This window comes from Patella vulgata, chromosome 1 (genome assembly GCF_932274485.2).
Source record: "Patella vulgata chromosome 1, xgPatVulg1.2, whole genome shotgun sequence".
Classification (NCBI taxonomy): Eukaryota; Metazoa; Mollusca; class Gastropoda; family Patellidae; genus Patella; species Patella vulgata.
The window spans coordinates 39,309,409-39,329,455 of record NC_065879.2 but is presented as its reverse complement, the minus strand read 5'-3'; the positions used below and the strand labels follow the sequence as shown (position 1 = coordinate 39,329,455).

The 20,047-nt window shown below is 34.3% G+C and overlaps 1 protein-coding gene across 1 annotated transcript in view; it reads right to left on the bottom strand.

Annotated features, from left to right (window-relative positions):
• LOC126812750 (probable ubiquitin carboxyl-terminal hydrolase FAF-X) overlaps positions 1-20,047 on the bottom strand; it is a 54,917-nt gene that overhangs the window by 9,431 nt on the left and 25,439 nt on the right. Inside the window, exons 35-52 of the mRNA XM_050539099.1 lie at positions 17,955-18,165; positions 17,312-17,430; positions 16,835-16,933; positions 16,136-16,314; positions 15,381-15,554; positions 15,051-15,192; positions 13,613-13,698; positions 13,162-13,374; positions 10,403-10,481; positions 9,961-10,025; positions 6,573-6,691; positions 4,107-4,279; positions 3,680-3,771; positions 2,474-2,615; positions 2,115-2,208; positions 1,755-1,909; positions 1,411-1,584; positions 658-813 (exon numbers count right to left, since the gene is read on the bottom strand). Coding sequence (XP_050395056.1) covers positions 658-813; positions 1,411-1,584; positions 1,755-1,909; positions 2,115-2,208; positions 2,474-2,615; positions 3,680-3,771; positions 4,107-4,279; positions 6,573-6,691; positions 9,961-10,025; positions 10,403-10,481; positions 13,162-13,374; positions 13,613-13,698; positions 15,051-15,192; positions 15,381-15,554; positions 16,136-16,314; positions 16,835-16,933; positions 17,312-17,430; positions 17,955-18,165 — 2,472 coding nt within the window. The remainder of the gene's footprint in view (positions 1-657; positions 814-1,410; positions 1,585-1,754; positions 1,910-2,114; positions 2,209-2,473; positions 2,616-3,679; positions 3,772-4,106; positions 4,280-6,572; positions 6,692-9,960; positions 10,026-10,402; positions 10,482-13,161; positions 13,375-13,612; positions 13,699-15,050; positions 15,193-15,380; positions 15,555-16,135; positions 16,315-16,834; positions 16,934-17,311; positions 17,431-17,954; positions 18,166-20,047) is intronic.

The window sequence follows — 20,047 nt, the reverse complement described above, 5'->3', positions numbered from 1 at the left end:
ATAACAAATTACCAAGCATTTGAGGGACGAAGTCCCGAAAACAAAGCATTGCATAGCGATGCGAGAGCGTGTAGCTGAAGACACCGCAGGCAACACAAAAATTCTGAAATTTTGATGTGATTTTTTCCATTTTGAGTGACTTATTAACATACACAGAAACACCGCCGAGATCTCTGGCACACAATAAGCCAGCATACTATAAGGAAATCAAGCTCGCACAGTATAAGAAATTTGCTGCAATGAAATCTCATGATTGGTATGCACAGTGACAAAACAACAAGGATTTTACTTTCGACAAACAATGATAACTGGAATTTTGTATTAAGACTCAAATTTTGACATTTTACATACTTGCCACAACCATGGTCTGTAATGAAATGGGTTTAAACGTCCTACAACAACCTGGCTAATGAAAACAGCATAGAAGACAAGATAGAAATTTTGTCCAGACAGCAATTGAATGCCTAGTCTCAAGGGTTCTTTTACACACACACCAAGCTGTACCCAGGACCGCATTTTTTTGTCACATGGGGAAGCCATGCTTGAAAACTCAGGTGAACTTTCGCACACTGAATCTCGTGCTTAATGAGCCAGCTGATTTTCTCACTGAGCCACCCCCAACTCCCATCTAGGAATGATATATGATGACTATATTACCTTTAATAATTTAGTAGTATCATCTGTATTATTACAGTCTTCTATTAATTTCTTCACATAACTAGTTCTACTAAATAACATCTCTTCTACTTGAGACGGTATAGGTAACTGTAAACCGGATACATCACCATGAATATTTGTGATAGGTGGTGAACCCTAAAAACATACAATTAAATTACACATTCAAACAATCTTATCTAAATTATACCAAACATTTAATTCTGTTTTATTTTTGGGTTGTTTATTCTTGGTCTAAAAATATATTATTTTCCTATGGTTCATTAAATAATGTGCAGATTGTGTGATTGTTGACTCCAGATCAATTTACAAATTTAATAAATAACACCACAAAATCTTTTCAAAGGCTTTGACTTTCCAGACATTGATTAACTGTCAAATCAAAGTCAAAGTTACTATTATGCATACACCAAACAGTGTGCTGTGAGGGAACTTTTGGCTGGACAGCGGTGCTACAGCCTACTCTTATATCAAATTCCAACTGCCAAGGGGTCTTTTACGTGCACGTCAATGTGTGCACGGGACCTCGGTTTCTCATCAAATCACCCCGGAAAATCATGATAAACTTGATTGGCCAACACCTGGATCGAACATAGAACCATCAGGTTAGCAAGTCAAAGTCTTACTCACTGAACCACTACGGCTCCCAGATGTAATTAGAGTTAAGTTGCTTTTTCCTTTTCATTAACATATGTACTTTTAGATATAAGGAAGTTCTATAGGTTAAATACTTACACTGATAGAAGACTGACATCTATGAGATATATCACAACATCTTACTAATAAAGAGACAACTGAGAAGAGTTTGCCTAGTTCGGCATATTGATATTTTATTGGTGGACCTGGACCTTCATCTAATGCAACAGCCATAAATAATGTGGGTACTGTTAACTTTATTAGTTGTTGTTTCTGTAATTCAAAACAAACAATTAACAAGATAAAAAATAGCATTTAATTAGCAGGATTAGTATTTTAAATTTGTAGTTTGATTGATCCCAAGTAGTCTCATTTATGTCTTAATTCAGGTCTAAATAATTTATTGTTTTCTGTGAGTTTAGAAACTGAGAAAAGATAATTACCTCAGCTACTCCTAGGTTTAGATACATCAAGAAAAGATGGAAATACTGTTGTAAGTGTCGGCCATGTTCTGATACTTCTTTACGGAGTAATGATAACACTGCCATCAATAGATGATCACTTAATGTAGCATTTGGATCAGCGGCTTGCCCTTGAACTAAAAGCATAAAAAATATAGTACACTCTTCCATATTTCACAAAACCTGAATATACAAGATATAGTCATAGAATCTATATAGAATATAATTAGATAAAATCGTTAACCTGTGGTAGGTTCAAATACATAATCTTCCAATGTATTTTGGCATTTTGTGCACTATCTTTAGCTTCTGTATTTTGATGTGAATAATATACTTTCTTACCATATAATCCTTGAACTAATGGAGGTGGACAGGGGCCATCTTGTAAAGAAAAGTGAGCTAATATCACAATAATCTTGGCAAAAGCACTTCGTACCTGTAAGATATTCATATGTAAATAATAACCTAATTCATCTCCAACAAAATTAACAGCATTGCAATTTGTTTATAACTTATATCTTGTCATTATCTAATATTAAAATAGTTACAAAAATACACAACATGAAATAGAAATTATTTCAGTTTTAATTACAAAACTGCAGTTGAGTTCCTACACAATATCTACTGACTTTATACGGATTTTGAGAATAACTAATCATATACTTCTATATGTATACAAACAACAAAAATAGTCAACTTACTTCTGAACTTGGACATTCTAATAAATATTCAGCAAAGCGTGATGGCTGTGCAAATAATATATTATGTGCAAACCAGTTGCGTACAGATTTACTACATCGTATATGCATGTGTAATGCATCATACCAATCACTGGCAGGACCTCTATTAAAACAGAGACAGAAACATTTTACAAACAATATGACAAAGTTTAACACAAATTCCCAGTTTTTTTCTTCTATGCCTGAAATTTTCAGCTCAAAAACATTGAACTGTTTGGATATGATCGCCAAAACAGTTTGACAAGAGGCAATATATATATATATATATAACCAGCAAATTCTATTACTCAATGGAAATTAAAAAAAAACTAACAAAAGTATAGTGGAAAGTATAGTTATCAGCTCAACTGCAAATGAATCATAGACCAGTCAATTTATGATTTTATCCCTAAAAAATTGCAAGAAAACATTTTTATGTATTTTTGAATTTATTTAGATTTACTTCATCACATACCAAAAGTGTACCAAATCAATGCACAAGAAAACCCTACTAAGCAGTTGGTTTAAGATCCAATATGTATTATGAACTTATAGGAATATCACATCATGATATCAAAATGTCAAATGAGCCGATTAAATTTTTGGCTTTATTTCCCTATAAATGTATATTAAGGTTATCGGAACATGACACTGAAGGGTCTTTAGAACATAAAACTTTTGGTAATTTTGGGATGTCATTAAGTACACCCAACTCTACCAGTAACTTTTCTAAAAAACTTTTCTTGCAATTGTTTGACCTCCCTTTTTTCATAAATTGACTCATCTATTAAAAAACCTGGCATTTACCCTCAAAATTCGGGACATTTTGGTACATCTATTTCGGTAAACTTTTAGGATGTCATTCAGTACACTCAACACTACCAGAAATCATCAAAAAACCTTATCTTGCAATATTTTTTGGGTTGACACCTTTTTTTTTCATAAATTGACTGGAAGAAGCACTAACCATGCCATTTTGGGACTAAAATATGATATATTTTATTTCAATAATTTGCTTGCAGGTATGGTTTAACAAGTGGAAGATAACTACCTACCCTTCTACTTACAACGTAAAAACTCAGGATAAAAGCCATAACTTGCATAGATCACAAGCCTTTGGATCTACAGAGCATGTGTTAGATATTTAAACAATAAATGAATAACAAAGTTTAATATATTTTAACCTACCTAATTGTTTTCTTTGTATGAAATCCTACATTAAATACAAATTTGGAGGCCAGCTCCACACTAATCATTGCTATCTTCTCAGCATCAGGAGTCTAGAAAATAAAGTCAACCAATACTAGTAGACAGATCCCATTTCACGAAGCACATTTTACAATACATCTCTTAAATGTATGTAACTTTATATACACGTTGGGACACATGACCCAATTCTATTTTTAGATCTAGGTTGACAGTAAATGTACATTCTTAGAAATGATGAGAAATAACCCACCATCTCACATTTGGTATACAGGGTAATTTTCTAAAGATACCATGAACAATCATTGTCTGATACAGACTTCTAAAGCCCTCGTGCAGTATCAATATATTACTTAATGTCTGGTTCTCGACCTTTAAACCACACATAAATTACTACAATATAACATACCAGTCTATCTGTGATTGCCTGTGTTAATATAAGATGATTACACATCAATAATTTTTTTATAAACTGGAAATATTCTACGGAAAAGTGGATTTTCTCATGCATGAATAAAATATTTTGTTTTTTAACTCGACTTTCTATTGTTTTTGGCATTTTCACTGCAGTAATTGGATTACCTGAAAGACAGAAGAAAACACAATTTCAAAATATCTTAAGGTGTAAAACACTTGTTACCAATTTCCAATTTTGTGTTGTGTTAATTTGCTGTTTGATTTTGCAGAAATTTTTTGAATAAGCTTTTATTTTTAAGTTTCTAAATCTTTGTCAAATTAAATATACTCTTCAAAAAAAGTAGGGGATATTGAGAAACAATACAAAACTGCAGAAATGCACTGCTGTTTTTATTAGAGGTAACCAGTGTATGTTAATAACAGGCCAATTGCCTACACATGAACATGAACAGTTCATATGGGCGGCTTATCTGACGGACATTTTTGATTTTTTTCTTAATAATGAGTAATTGCTCCACCAATTGTCAGACATTCAGCAATTCATCGTGGCATGCTCCTAATCAACCGTCCAATCATGATTTGGGGCAATCTGACCCACTCCTCTTGTAGTGCCACGGCCAATTCTTGCAGTGTTGTCGGTTGACGTTGACGTCTCCCGAACACGTCTTTCATAGGGGAAAGGTCAGGACTCATGGCCGGCTAAGGCATATGGACAATATGGTAACGCTGGAGGTAGTCATTCACGACACAAGCATGGTGGACACAGGCATTATCATCTTGAAAGATGAAACGTCGACCTGCACGTTGAGCAAAGGGCAGAACTATTGGTGCCAGGATGTGGTCATGGTAGTACACACCAGTGACCCTTCCTTGAACAATAATCAAGTTCGTTCTGCGAGTCATGGTGGTTCCTCCCCACACCATAACAGACCCACGCCCGAATCTGTCATGCTGTCCGACGTAAATGTTAGCATGCCACTCATTTACACGCCTCCAAACGCAAGCACGCCTATCGGTGAAATCCAGAGTAAATCTGGACTCATCTGAGAACATTACACACGCCCATTGACGATTACCCCAATTTCTACGCAGAATACACCATTTATGTCTGTTTGCCATGTGCTGCCCAGTGCTGGCAAGTTTATGGAGGCACAATACACGGTCGTCGCACATACAAATAGGCTGCATGTAGCCGATTTCTAATCATTTGAGGTGTAACTCGAATTCCTGTAACTTGGTACAAGTTTACAGAAAGCGGATTGGCCGTTTGTCCTCAATTTTGCAGGACCTGTGTACGATCCTGGGGTTGTGTAGTGGCTCTAGGACGTCCTGAACGAGGTCTATCATCAACATTGTGTGCTTGTTGGTACTGGTTCCACAGACTGTGACACATTAAGCATGTTGGCTACTGCTCGCTTTGTAGATCCAATTTGAAGCATGCCAATAGCACGTAGACGTTCATCATGTTGAAGATGTCTCATTGCAATTTAAATGAAATGGGGTTGAACGTCCTACTGTTTTGCTCCGAACTGGGCTAATGAAGACAAGGATACGTCATACAGTGTGCTATGAGGGAAATTTTGACCAGACAGCGGCACTACAGCCTACTCTTATATCGAATTCCAACTGTCAAGGGATCTTTTACGTGCACGTCTATGTGTACACAGGACCACGGTTTTTCGTATCATCTGAATGACTAGACAACTATCCTTGTCAGGCCCACCATCCTTGTCAGGCCCACCGTCCTGCATCACTGACAAGGGGGAACCACGGCGAAAAATCATTGCAATTTAAACGTAACACAATAAAGCAAAGATATGCTAAACAGTAAATTTTATGCAAGAATCGATATCAAAGCAAACATGGATAGGATAAACCCTTCCTTGAAGTGTCAAATTTGACAATGAACCCCTCCCACGTTTATGGCGCTATTGTGTGTCGCACCTGCAGCTCAGTGGTCCTGTTGGGGAGATAAGTTCTTCACCTGTGAACATACTCTCAAAGCATGTCAAGTGTCCATGACTATTTATCATATCACAACCTGCATAGGTATTTGCATTTCAATATCCTTTACTTTTTTTTAAGAGTATATTTTCTGGAATTCAAATCCATTTTTGCAATTTCTATGGAGAAATTTTTAACATTTAAAGATATATTTCACCATTCACGATCTTAAACACAGAACTATCGATTGAAAAAGAAGATACAATTACAATCTACCTGTACCTATTTTGACTAACAACACATTTTAATTACTTTAACGTAGCTGTCTTAAGTACTGCAAATGATTGTATGTTATAACTTATGTATGTTACTGAACGATTTGACTTTACTCTACCCATTACAAATATCATATTTTCAGATAACCCTACTACTCTTGAGGAAATATATCTTTAAAGACTGAAGAAATTGTTTGAATAGTAAACATAAAATAACATTTTGTAAATTATTGTCTTACCAATAGAAATTTTTTCAAATTCTTTAATAATATCTTTTTCTCCTTCGGGAGTTTCTGGAATTCCTTCATAGAATAAAATATAAGCATTCCACCATCTTTTCTGGCGACGAAATGCAGATCTGAAATTCAACAAGCATAATCCTCTGAACTGAAGCATAACACATTTCACCTTGCAGCTATTCAACAAAACGAAAGCATGAATTCTGTGTCTTAAAGAGCCAATCTCTATTATATTTTTGAGAATAAAACTGGTTAATTTTGTGTTAAAAGCCCTTAAAATCCTCTACCTCCATCTGGAAATGGAGACCTATGTTCCAAGCTGTATTATATGGTGTCTGGATAAAATCAAACTTTTATTTTATAAAAATAATGTATAGGTGAGAACAGCAATAGACTATCAGTCACCCAACAAAAAAAACTGACCCGAAATCTTAAAAGGGTTACGTGTCCGGATAAGTGGTCCAAATAACCCAATATTCCTGTTATTTTGGTGCTTAAATTTCATATGTACACAGACTTTTATTGATAAAATCAGGGTAGTCCCTTAAACCCTTTTAATGCAGTATAAAAAGTGTGGAGATTTGTAAATCTCTCCTCTTATGTGAATTTCTTCATTCTTATTTAATTTTCAGAATACGACTATTATTGGCAATCATTACTATGCTTGGACTTAATGATGGTATGAAAACTGGATAGCAGGAAAACAACAAAATTAAGTTATAGTATATCTCATTGAAAAGGCCATTTGTATATAATTCAACAATTTTATTTAGTTAGGCCATAGTTATTTGATTACCTTGTTTATAGATCCGCCGACCCTGCTTTTCACAAATATGGAAAAAGAATATAATTCTAACATGCGTATTGTTTCTTTTATTGACACCGACCATACTTTTCACAAATTTGAAAAATATAACCGTTACACGTGTAGGTTTTATTGTCATTTTGCCGTTGACTACAATGTCCTGTCACCGATGACAGACATTGATCAGCGTAGCGCAGTCACAGTAAACTGTTGCGACCTCAAGCGAGTTATTCATAATGGCTGGTTTATCGCAGGACATTTTGTCAAATCAAATTGTTGTTAAAAGGAATGTATGATTATCCAGTATCATTATGATTGTCCTTGGGGATGTGTACCATATTTTTCGTTGTAAAGGAGAAAATCTCTAACTATCACCCAAAAATGTCGTCCATGTCGAGTGACATCATCTGCTAAATAGCATAATAGTTATAGTAATAGCAACACACCTTGTTCTAACTTTTCATTTGCATTTCTAAATATACTATTCAAAAAAAGTAGGGGATATTTGATTTTTAAGTGTTATTAAAGTCACCTAATGAAACTGACGAAGAAACAAATGACAAAATGAAATGTAGTTCACATTCATCGATTTATTCCAAATGATCGTTAGACTAAGTAAGGCACAGACTGACCATTATAAGGGTAAAATGATACCCGGGGTCAAACAGCAAAGTTACCACAGCATCACAACCAAGTCAGTAACGGGTAAATCCTCCTCTGTTTGCCAAACAAGCATTGATCCGACGTGGCATACTCCTAATGAGACGTCTAAGGTCATTTTGGTCCAGATTGTCCCATTCCTGTTGCAACGCAGCAGCAAGTTCTTGGACATTGGCAGGACGTTGTTGACGTTGACGTAACCTCTGTCCAAGCATGTCCCAGACATGCTCGATGGGGGAGAGGTCGGGACTCAGTGCTGGCCAAGGTAATGTGGTGATGTTCTGTTGTTGGAGGTAACCTGTAATGATCCTGGCCCTGTGACATCTTGCGTTGTCATCCTGGAAGATGAAACGGCGGCCATGACGTCGTGCGAATGGCACAACATGGACTGCCAAGATGTCGTCCCGGTAGTACTGGCCTGTAACACGCCCTGCAACAACATGTAAAGCCGTTCTTCCAGCAACAGTAATGCCTCCCCACACCATAACAGAACCACCCCCAAATCGATCATGTCTGATGACGTTAACGTCTTGGAAGCGCTCGTTTCGACGACGCCACACCCTCCTACGTCTGTCCAAAAAATCAACAGTGAACCTTGACTCATCTGAAAACATCACATTGCTCCAGCGTCGATTATCCCAGTGTTGACGATCCCTACACCAACGACGTCTTGCCTGAATGTGATGATCTCTCAAACAAGGGATCACGCGAGGACGTCGGGCGCGAAGGTGACCCCTATGCAGTCGATTCCGAATCGTCTGGCCACTCACTCTCACACCAGTGTCTGTTTGAAGACGAGCGCTGATCTGATTTGCTGTGATGACACGATTTCTCAAGGCCAAGGTACGGATAAATCGATCCTGGGCTTGAGTTGTCGCCCTTGGTCGACCTGAGCGTGGTCTGTTCTGTACAGATTGTGTATCACGGTATCTGGACCATAGCCTGCTTATGACAGACTGAGAAACATTCATCGTCCGCGCCACAACCGCCTGTGTTGTGCCGATCTGTAGCATGCCAAGGGCACGTAACCTTTCATTTTGGGTAAGCCGACGCATATCAAAATTTGTTTTCTGGTCACTAAAACAATTAAACTGATGTTTCCACCCTGGAATTCAATGCCACAATGACTGTAACATTCAAAGTCAGAGTCGTGCAAATCTTGGGTTGGACCCCCATGATGATCCCAAGCATCACCTGCATTCCATGCGGTAGCTATTGGTGCGTTTGGGCGTCACATGTAACTGGAAATGTTTCTTCTGTTAGGTTCTATAGTGACTTTTTTCGTAGTCATTTGCATATTTTAGTATTATGCCCCCAAAATCAAATATCCCCTACTTTTTTTGAATAGTATATATCCTAGCTTTTTTAATTTTTATTTAAAAATATAACCACAATTCAGAATTAATCATAAAGGCTAGAAAATGCCATTACAATAGATTCTTTGCGCTGACATTCATCTCTCGTAATTTCTTGCGAGAATTCAGTTAAATTAACCAATCATAATAATTCTACTTTGCAAGCCTGAAATTATTTCTTTATTGTCCAATCAATAGACGCCTTCCATTTTACTTAATTATATTATTAGTAACATTGTGTAATCCTAATATTATCGCCATGTCATGCATGATCGAAGAGAAACTGTGTATTGTCTTGTATTTATCGTAGATATTGAATACAAAAATGGTTTAAATGAACCAAGTTCAAAACTTGGAATAAAACTGAAGTTAGTCCTACATTTAGCAACTAATTATTTTAGATTAATATTATGGGCCATTTTTTGACATGCATCAGAACAGTATTTATTAGACTAGGATAACACTCCAATTATTTTTATTTTCCTGCCGCCCGACCCTATTTTTGGGGAGAAAATCCGTAAACCAGGCAATCAAATAACTATGGCCTTATGAGTAAATTGACACTAACCTTTTTAACATATGGTCATATACTTCACCTAAATATTCACCACCAAAACATTGATTCTTCATTTCCTAAAATATATGAAAACGGTTTAATTCAGTACATGCAAAATAAGATTTTATTTTATCTTAGATAAAAACAATCATTTCTGGTACATATCGGGGTACATATTCAATCCAATAAAAAACACTTTTATTCAAAAATAAAATATAAATGAACTTATAATTCTTCCAAAGCTTATAGCTTTTAAGAAATCTGCAAAGTGCACCAAAAAAGGTCTAAAAATCATTTCTTTGGAATCAAATATTGGAATAACATTTAAATGTCTGAATAGTTTTCCATTGACATGGCCACAATTATATATCTATCCCACCGATTGTGCCACATATTCAAAAGAATCACTTTTACCTTTTTTATCAAAATTCCAGTAATTAAATTATTTTCTTACCTCATCATCATCCATCTTACATTCAGTAACATCACCATCGTCAAATTTATACCATTTAGCTGCTGGATCAGTAGCACCCCTACAAATGTATATGGGTAATTCTTTTAATGAGGGGTATAATTGAAAATTCAAAGCAACAAAAACACCTATTTTCTGATCACCAATTGTTGAAAAGATAAGTTGCCAGGCAACGAAACATACGCACACAGCAGCTAAGTCGTCCGGGAAGTCAACAAGGGGTGTCGCATATTTTTTACTTTTGTCAGAAATGAAAACATTTATTACAACACATTAAAATTTGATTACGAGTAACAACCCATTTGGCTTCTAGTTCTGCCCTATTTTATAACATTTAGCATACAAAACATTTAATATTTAAACACTATGTATAAATTTAAAGTCATAAAGTCAATCAAATATTAACTTTAGTGTCTAGAGCGTCCACAAGATATTTCAAAGTGATCAAGCGCCATAACTCCATAACTCAGGCAGTAATTATCGGATTTCGTTGAAAATCAATAGACTTCTTCGTCTCATGACCCTAGAGCATCCACAAGATGTTTTAAAGTGATAAAGACCAACACTCTGGCAGTAATTATGGGAAATTGGTGACAATCAATAGGCTTCTTTGTCTCTTTAAACACTGTGTATAAATTTAAAGTCAATCAGATATTAAGTTGAGCCTCTAGAGTGTCCATAAGATTTTTCAAAGTGATCAGGGCCATAACTCTGGCAGTAATTATAAGAAATTGGTGAAAATCAATAGGCTTCTTTGTCTCATGACCTTAAACACTGTGTATAAGTTTAAAGTCAATTGGATATTAATTTTAGCCTGTAGAGCGTCCACAAGCAATTGTGGACACCGGACCGACGGACGGGGCAACGACAAAAGTAATTGATCATGTACTATGTTTATTATTTTATATATATTTACATTTAAAATATTCAAAATCAGTTTGTGTTTAAATTTTTCAATGTTGCAATTCGTGGCATCCTTGCATTTTTGTGTTACGTTTTGGGGACATTTTGTACTTAACATTTTAACAACTGGACCATGTTGAGCACAAGATCAATATTTCCAAATATTTTCACTAAACATGCAGCAGAGAATCTAAGATCTTGTTTACTTAGTTTTCATTTCTAAACAAATGGTAAGTATTCTCAATTGGAGGATTTTCAATGGCGTCCCACAACGTAAATTTTTGTGTCCCTAATATTTATGTTTTCTCTTCTTTAATTGGCATTTAGTAATTGAACATATTAACACAAGGTACAATTTTATGGATACACAATTACTGAGTTTGATACTAAGCGACGTTTCGACGAGGATACTCTTGTCTTTATCAAGCAAATGATACAGGTATGTTAATAGTAGGCAAATGTATATACAGAATATGCAACAAAGATAATAATCAAATGCAATTAAAGCTTAACACCTTTGATTAGGGGGCCATTAGGAACTAAACCTACACAACCGAAATCTCTTACAGGGATTAAAAGGAGGTGAATGCTTTATTTATAAAGATCAGTGTATTAACACTGTTAATGGAAAACCAATTAACATGAGCGATAGATAAACAATAATATAATTGAATTAATATATTTTATATTTTTATAATTTTATTTTTAATTTTTAACATTTTAATTTATTATTATTTTTCTTTACACCTGCATCAGCAATCACTCTTGTTCACTTATACATACACACTTCTCTTTATATTATTGTTTATCTATAGCTCAGGTTAATTAGTATTTAGCAATGTTTGCGATATGTACTGATGAAGTGAGACGTATATACATGTATACTGTATATATGCTGGGGTAAGATTATTCCTGTAGGTATCGTCAGCTCAGATTATTCTATTCTGATCAGCTGGAATGCCTGGAATACCGAATAAATATTCATTAACTCAATATTTGGTTAACAGACTTGTCCGATATGAGTGATAGAAGAAATGCTCTTTTTCGTGTCAGCAGCAGTGTGTTTTCGCAGCCCGCCGAACTGTCTTCAGAAATATTCTGATTGACACTGACAGATTTAAGCTCTGAAGCCATTTTATTCAAAGAATAAAAGAAATATTGTCCAGATATGTAAAATATCAATGTAATTTTGAACGGACTGGGTAATAAACGACAAACCACCTCTTCGTTACTATGGCGACGTATATTGTCGCGTGCAGTTTAAATGCATCATTCCGAGTAGGGGTATCCTTACAGTTATAATATCAATCATAATTATAAATATTGTGGATGCTTTCTTCGTGGGGGTATGGGACCAGACTATATCAAAGCGTAGCCAACACATGTATGATAACGATTAATATTATTCAGTGAAATGTACTTGATACATGAGACTAATGTCGGTCAGTTGATCCTTTGCGTTAAAAACGTCTGTCTCAAAGTCTGTTGTGGAATTTGGAAAATGGAATAAATCTATTATCGGCACTTGTTGCAATTTGATTTCTTCTTCATTTTGGGAGTATTTTGAATGGATTTAACGGGAATTTCAAAATGAAAATATCGTCAAATTTTTTAGAATTATCGTGATAAAGCGATATTTGAGATTTCCGATAATAGTATCGCCTGACCTAATTATCGCGATATATCGCCATCGCTGGGGTATCGCGGCAACCTTACTTTACACGAGAAATCTGTACGTAACCTGTGGATGAATGGATGGATGGATGGATGGCAACGGTTATGTAGAAGACAATTGGGTGGTTGATTTGATGAACTTAAATTAGGCAACATGTACTAACCTATGAAATATATAGGAATAATAATGACCGCCACTAGCTTGTCCGCTATGTACAACTACTCCTATTAATCTGTATTTAGTATTCTGTACTTTTTCCTGACATTCATCATCTATAATTTCACCTTCTATTTTAGCTAATCCTTGTACAGTGTAAGGCTCCATATCAAATTCACGGGGAAATTCAAAGTAATCATTAAATTTAATTGCACATTCCCTGAAAAAGATAAGCATTTAATTTGTAAATACAATTAAATAATGATATCAGACTCATTGTTGGTGCAATTTAATTAAATAAATAATCCCTTAATCTACATAAAAATAACACTCCTTAATTAGGAATTCCCGGTTAAGTTGCATATTAATTTTCCAGATTTTTGGCAACTGGTGGTAATGTTATCCTAACAATGTTCCATTAATAGGAACAAAACCAATATATTGAAAAAATACCTTACCTTTCCCAGTCATAGTCAAAGCGTTTTAATTGAATTGCTAAAACCTTTGGTAATTTACGTATCACTAGTCTTTTTACAGTATCAACCTGCAAAATAAAATATCTGAATCAGTTTGATCAGTTTCTTAACAATATTTATTTAGGGAAATTCCCGTTAACATTACCTGGTTGACAATCTGATTAAAACACAGATCCTATTTCATTTCTTATTTTTTAGTTCAAAATTCTGTAACTTGCCCTCACCACACTAGGATCTGGAAGAGTTGTTATTTAACCCATCTTCTGGTTGATTTGAGGGATTAGCTAATCAAACGGTCTGGTGTGCCACGCAAGGAACTGTGAGTAGACATTCGCAGCAACGACAAAGTAAAAAGTAAAAGTTGCATTTCCAAATACCTATTTGAAACATCAACGCTGATTGGCTAATCAAATGTCTGATGTCATAGGGTCAAAACCCACTCGTATGACCTCCCACTACAACTGGTCAGATCTTCATGTAGTGGAGGCCATCGAAAGTGAAAAACAGCGGCTGCCAGGCAGAATACGCCCACAGTTTGCAAGAGATGGACAGAGAACAAGCTAAACACAAACACGATTTTTTGTACAATCAGGGACAATAATCCAGAAAGTTATGGCCTGAAATGTGCAACCAAAAGGTATTCTACACAATTTGCGTACAAAGAACAGACATTTTGTCGGGCAGTATCATTTTGATTTTCCCGAAATTCGAATTCAACCTTCATCATGGTGGAATGGTGATATATTTAAATGGTTTTTAAAATCGGAAAAAAATTGTGACCTCTAGAGAAAACGCAAGCTAAAAATGCGATTTTTCGAACAATTAGGAGCCATAATCCAGGAAGTTAAGTTCGGGTATTCGCGATTATCAAAAGGAACCAAGATCTTAGTGTGTAATGGTGATATATTCACACATTTTTTTTAAATCGGATAAAAATTGTGAACTCTACAGGGACCACAAGCTAAAAACATGATTTTTTGTTCAATCAATAGCCATAATTCAGGAAGTTACGATCCGATATGCGCGAATATCGAAAGGAACCAATATCTTTGGGTTATAAACATGTATTTCAAGTTTCATTGAAATCGGATAAAAATTGTGACCTGTAGAGTGTTCACAAACAATATTGTGAACAGACGGATGGATGGACAGGGGTGACGACAATATACGTCCACATGAAAATGTGGGCAATGGGCATATAAAAAACTAATGATTCAAGGGATGTAGAAAACTGCATCCTATTGGTAAAGCAGGTGGTCTGGGAAAATGCTCTGTATGGTTTTTGCATGGGTAATTTTAAATGAAACAGCCCTTATTTGTAACATGTAAATGAAATATTTTACTCTATTGAATCAAACTCAACAGATTTCTCGTGACAGGTATCTCCTTATGGGAACAGTTAAACTAAAGACTAACATACCTTTTTGTTACATTTTTCACAATAGTAGGCATTACCAGCTTCTAATAAATCTCCTTTAACATACTGTTCTAAAGATTCAAATAAATTCTGATGATTTCTGATATCCACATTTAATGTTGTAAAGGCCTCCTCTCTCTGATATCTGCAACACAAAATACCAATAAAAACAGGTACTTAACCAGTAAAAACTAATAATGAAATTATTTTAAGTTTTACAACGAAAAACTCACATATGATATTTAAAACTACTTTAATGATGGTGAAGACTGAAAACCTTAAATGCAATTGTCTCTGTAACGTGAGTATAGTAAATCTAACTAAAGTTCCTACCTGTGAGGACAGTCTTTACAAATTTTTTGATCAGCGAATGATCCTCCTAATATATTAGACATGACTGTTGGTTGGTTCAAGGCTTTCAGTGATTCATCTAAACTATCAACCAAACTATTAAAAAATTCTAATGCATCGTGTTGTTCTCGTAAATTAACTGGTTCACCCCATAACCTGCAAATAAAACATCTCATTAAATCTGAAATACGTATTAAGAAATTAATGCCTATATTGTATACCACTGGCACATTGACAGAATTCTATTCTATGACACAATTAAGGGTAATAATCAGAAATTGTTGAAATACAATAGAATTCTTTATTTCACTAGTCTGACTCTGAACAATGCAAATAATTTCAAGGATATCAGATTATAACTTTTCTGAATAAAGTGTTCATAAGATTTTACAAAGTAATTAAGGACAATTGTTGAAATTCTATAGGATTCACAAGGTACAATTTTATGGATACACAATTACTGAGTTCAATACTAAGCGACGTTTCGACAAGGATACTCTCGTCTTTATCAAGCAAATGAAAATTGCACACTGTATTCACATGGGTAATAACTCTAGAAGTAATCTGTAGAGTATTCATAAGAAATTCTGGACAATAGACCGCTGGACATGGGCAACAACAACATACAACCATATTTCAATTTGGCCTTATAAGAATTACCATGTAAGTGTCAACATGACCAAAATGAAGTGAAACCTATTCCATTACTTTTCCCCAATTTAATCATTGAAACTTACTTGAAATGTTTCCAAAAGCCTCTAGGAACAAAATATTGTAGTTTACTAGCAGCTAAATGACCAAATATATATTGTATTTGTTTTAAAACACCCATATCATAATCTTTTCTTTCTTCTTCTCTCGTTCCTTTCTCTTCTTCCTTCCTTTCATCATCACCTATACCAATATCTATATTTGTCTGTATATAAAGAGTAGAATTTAGCAAGCAACCTTTATCGGTCAATATTTCATTAACAATTTAAAAACTGTAAAAGTAGAGATTTTATGCACCATTCAGACTAATTTAATGGCTATACCAGTTACCCATAAGAACTGGTCATATTTTAACATTTACAATGTTTTGGCATGTTTTCTCTAAAGATTTAAGAGGGTATAGTGAAAGTAATAAATGGTCATCTGAGGAAACCAGGCACTTGTCTAGATAATCTTGCAAGATGAAAATTTGATATATAAATGATGTAGAAGAAATTCAACCATGTTTATTTATTAGACCTAGAAAGTCTTATGGTTTATTGCCTAGACATAACCTGTATCTATGCCTAAATAGAACTAAATAAATTGAAAAAAAAACAATTCAATGAGCTTACAACTCATTATTATTTTTTCCATAACCTGTATGTTCTGTGCATAACTTAATTTATAGCCCACTATAGTCTATATAATACCATTGTTATAATAATATCAATATTAGCTCTTACCTCACACTCGGTTTTCTCATCATTACTATCATCATCAAAATCATCAGCTGCTCCCTCTACACCTAATATACCAATTCTTACAGGTTCTATCATAAAAATCTACAAGTATAAAATACACCGTCAAAAATTTCAACTCCCAAACCTAGAAGGTTTACTAGATTGTTAGTCGAGAACTAGAGGATTGTTCTGTTACCGCTTTGTCAGTAATGATAAATCTTTTGTGTGAAGAGTCGTGAAATAATGAAACATGATTAACATGTTTCATCTATCTTGTTTGGTAATCAATTGGTAGATATATTGGTACATGCCTCGCTGTCTGATATTAAGTTCAATCCTAGAACATTGAATTGCTATGTTTACTCTGATTATTCCAATAATATGTGTGTATTAAACTTGGTGAACAGGCCTTATTACTGGTAACATATTTGACCAAATGGCAAATGCATAAAAAAAAGAACACAAAAATAGCCATCTTACTTGTTGCAGCACAGAATTCATATAACATGTGGCGCCAGCATTCTTTAAACCAACAAAACCTTTGGGAGGTCGTGGACCTACAGGTGGTAAATATTCCCATTCTGTAAGTGCAGGATCATCTACAAAAATTCAATACATAATCTCTATAAAACATATTAACAATAAAGACATTAATAAAAACTGATAAATGTCATTTAATATAGACACAAACAAATTGATATATAAAATCCAAAGAAATCGAAGAGTGTGATTTTACCGCTATAGAATTTCTTGCAAACTACAGAATTGTGAAGGTTGAATCTCTAATAGGAATATCAGTTCAATAATGGTTCAATTCTGTTCATTATTTAATTATTTACAAAAACACATGATGAATTGAAAATTCCATCAATCTATGTTGCTCCCTATACAACAAGTTTGCCGCTGTCTTTGTCTGCCTTTAACCAAATTGAAGGACCTCTTTATGTCCGATTGAATCCAAGCTGGGAGATCATTGTTGATATTTTTATTTTGTTTTCTTAATTTAATGTTAAATATTCAATCTGAATACTTATTAACATGGATTAAGCCGTGAGAAATTGATATTTGCCTAAAAATGCAAATCATAAATGTTACTTTAATAATGCATAAATATAGTACTTACTAGTGTAATACATATCTATTATCACAGAAACTAAATATTGTAGATTAGGTAAACAAGCTGTACATAAAGCTACTAATAAATCAAATGCAGGTATAATTGTTGATGAAGAAGAACAAACAGGTATGGCCTCTTCAGCAGGAAATTCACCAGATTCCGTTTGACAATTTAACATCATTTTTGAGGCTGGGAAAACAAAATCCTCCACAATTTCCTGAAACATATCAAATACATGATGAATAGTTGACACTAAGGCTGGGAATCGATATGAAATTTCAATATCGATTATCGGCAAGAATTTGTCAGCGATTATCGATAATAATCGATTATCAATCATTCTTCCGGAAAAACCGAACTTTACCGACCTGTTATTTGTGTTGATCGAGTTACAGTAGTGTTATTATCCTAGTCTAATACTGTGCCGATGTACGTAAAAAAAAAAATCAATTAATGTAAAATAATTAGTTGCTAAATGTAGGATTAACTTGAGTTTTATTCTAAGTTTTGTTCTTGATTCATTTGAACCTTTTTTTTATTCCAATATCTCCGATAAATACAAAGACAATACATGGTTTCTCTTTGCAAGTTACTGGCGATCACACAGTGTTACTAATAATAGAATAAAATATAATAGAAGGCGTCTATTGATTGGACAATAAAAAAATAATTACCGGCTTTCAAAGTAGAATTTTATGATTGGATAATTTTGACGAAAACCAAAGTAGAATTCTTCCAAGAAATTACGAGAGATATAGATATTTTCCCGGGAAGTCAAAAACGTGTTTTGTATGGGCTGTATCTGACATGATTTAGTAATAAAAGCTGAGTTGATCATTAATAATACAATTAGTTTTATCGTGAAAGCAGACAATTTCTCTACAAATCAATCAAGAGCAAAAAAGGGAGATAATTCTAATTTTACTATATCACGTGCGATCGTCATTGTTCACAAAGTGCGTGACCTATTTTAGTTTCAACTAGTAATAATAATAACAACAAAAAGAACGAAAATATTAAAATAATGTATTTAATCTTAAAGTTTAGTTTTTTTTACAATAATATATATTTAAAATGTGCCAGTTTGTAAGCAGAGGGGGGAAATAGTTGTTGTGTTGACGTTGTGTATTCGTTCATTCGTCTGCATGCCAGACTACGGCAAGTTCAGTCATGTGAAAGTGACCGTAACTTGCCGTCAGAAGGTAAATATACCGATAATCGATATTTGAATTTCAATATCGATTATCGTATCGCTAAATAACTTCTACCGATTATCGATTATATCGATATTTTTGCACAGCCTTAGTTGACACAAATATATGGACAAGTCAATAATATTAATGGGATTTACAATAACTATCAGGAAAAGAACAAGATTTTGTTGGACCTGTGCAGGTGTTTTCACATCTAATGCCCATTTAAATACTGTATAAATATTCTACTCATTATTCAATGCTGTTTAGCATTGGATCCAGATGAAATCAACAATGTCTGGATTATTACTGGTACATTTTCAGATTTACAGAAATTGTAGGTCTTTCAAATCAGTATATTTTTCCTTTATCCGTTGATTTATTTTCTAATATTAGGAGATTTCAATGAATTAATATTATAAAACATTTTATAAGGAGGCAAAAGTTTTAAATGCCTTGAAAAACTATTTGAATATGTATATATATGAATATTTGTGTGAGCACTAGCACTGGCCATCTTAACAGCTGGGATGATCACTTATTGAGAACAATTACATATTTTATAATGCGATAAAGAGTTTGGTTCCTATCAATATCAATCTAATTAAAACACAGATCCTATTTCGTTTCATTTTTTATAGTTCAAAATTTCATTTGACTTGTCTTTACTACACTAGGATCTGGAAGAGTTGTTATATAACCTGCGTTCTGGTTGAAGTGAGGGATTAGCCAATGAAAGGGTCTGTTGCAGAGAGTTCTTGGCGTGTGAGGCACGGAACTGTTGGTATTCTACTAGAAACATCAATGCTGATTGGTTAATCAAATGTCTGACATCATTGGTCAAAAGATGGTCAGATCTTCATACAATAGAGGCCATCGAAAGTATAAAAAAACGAAACGAAATAT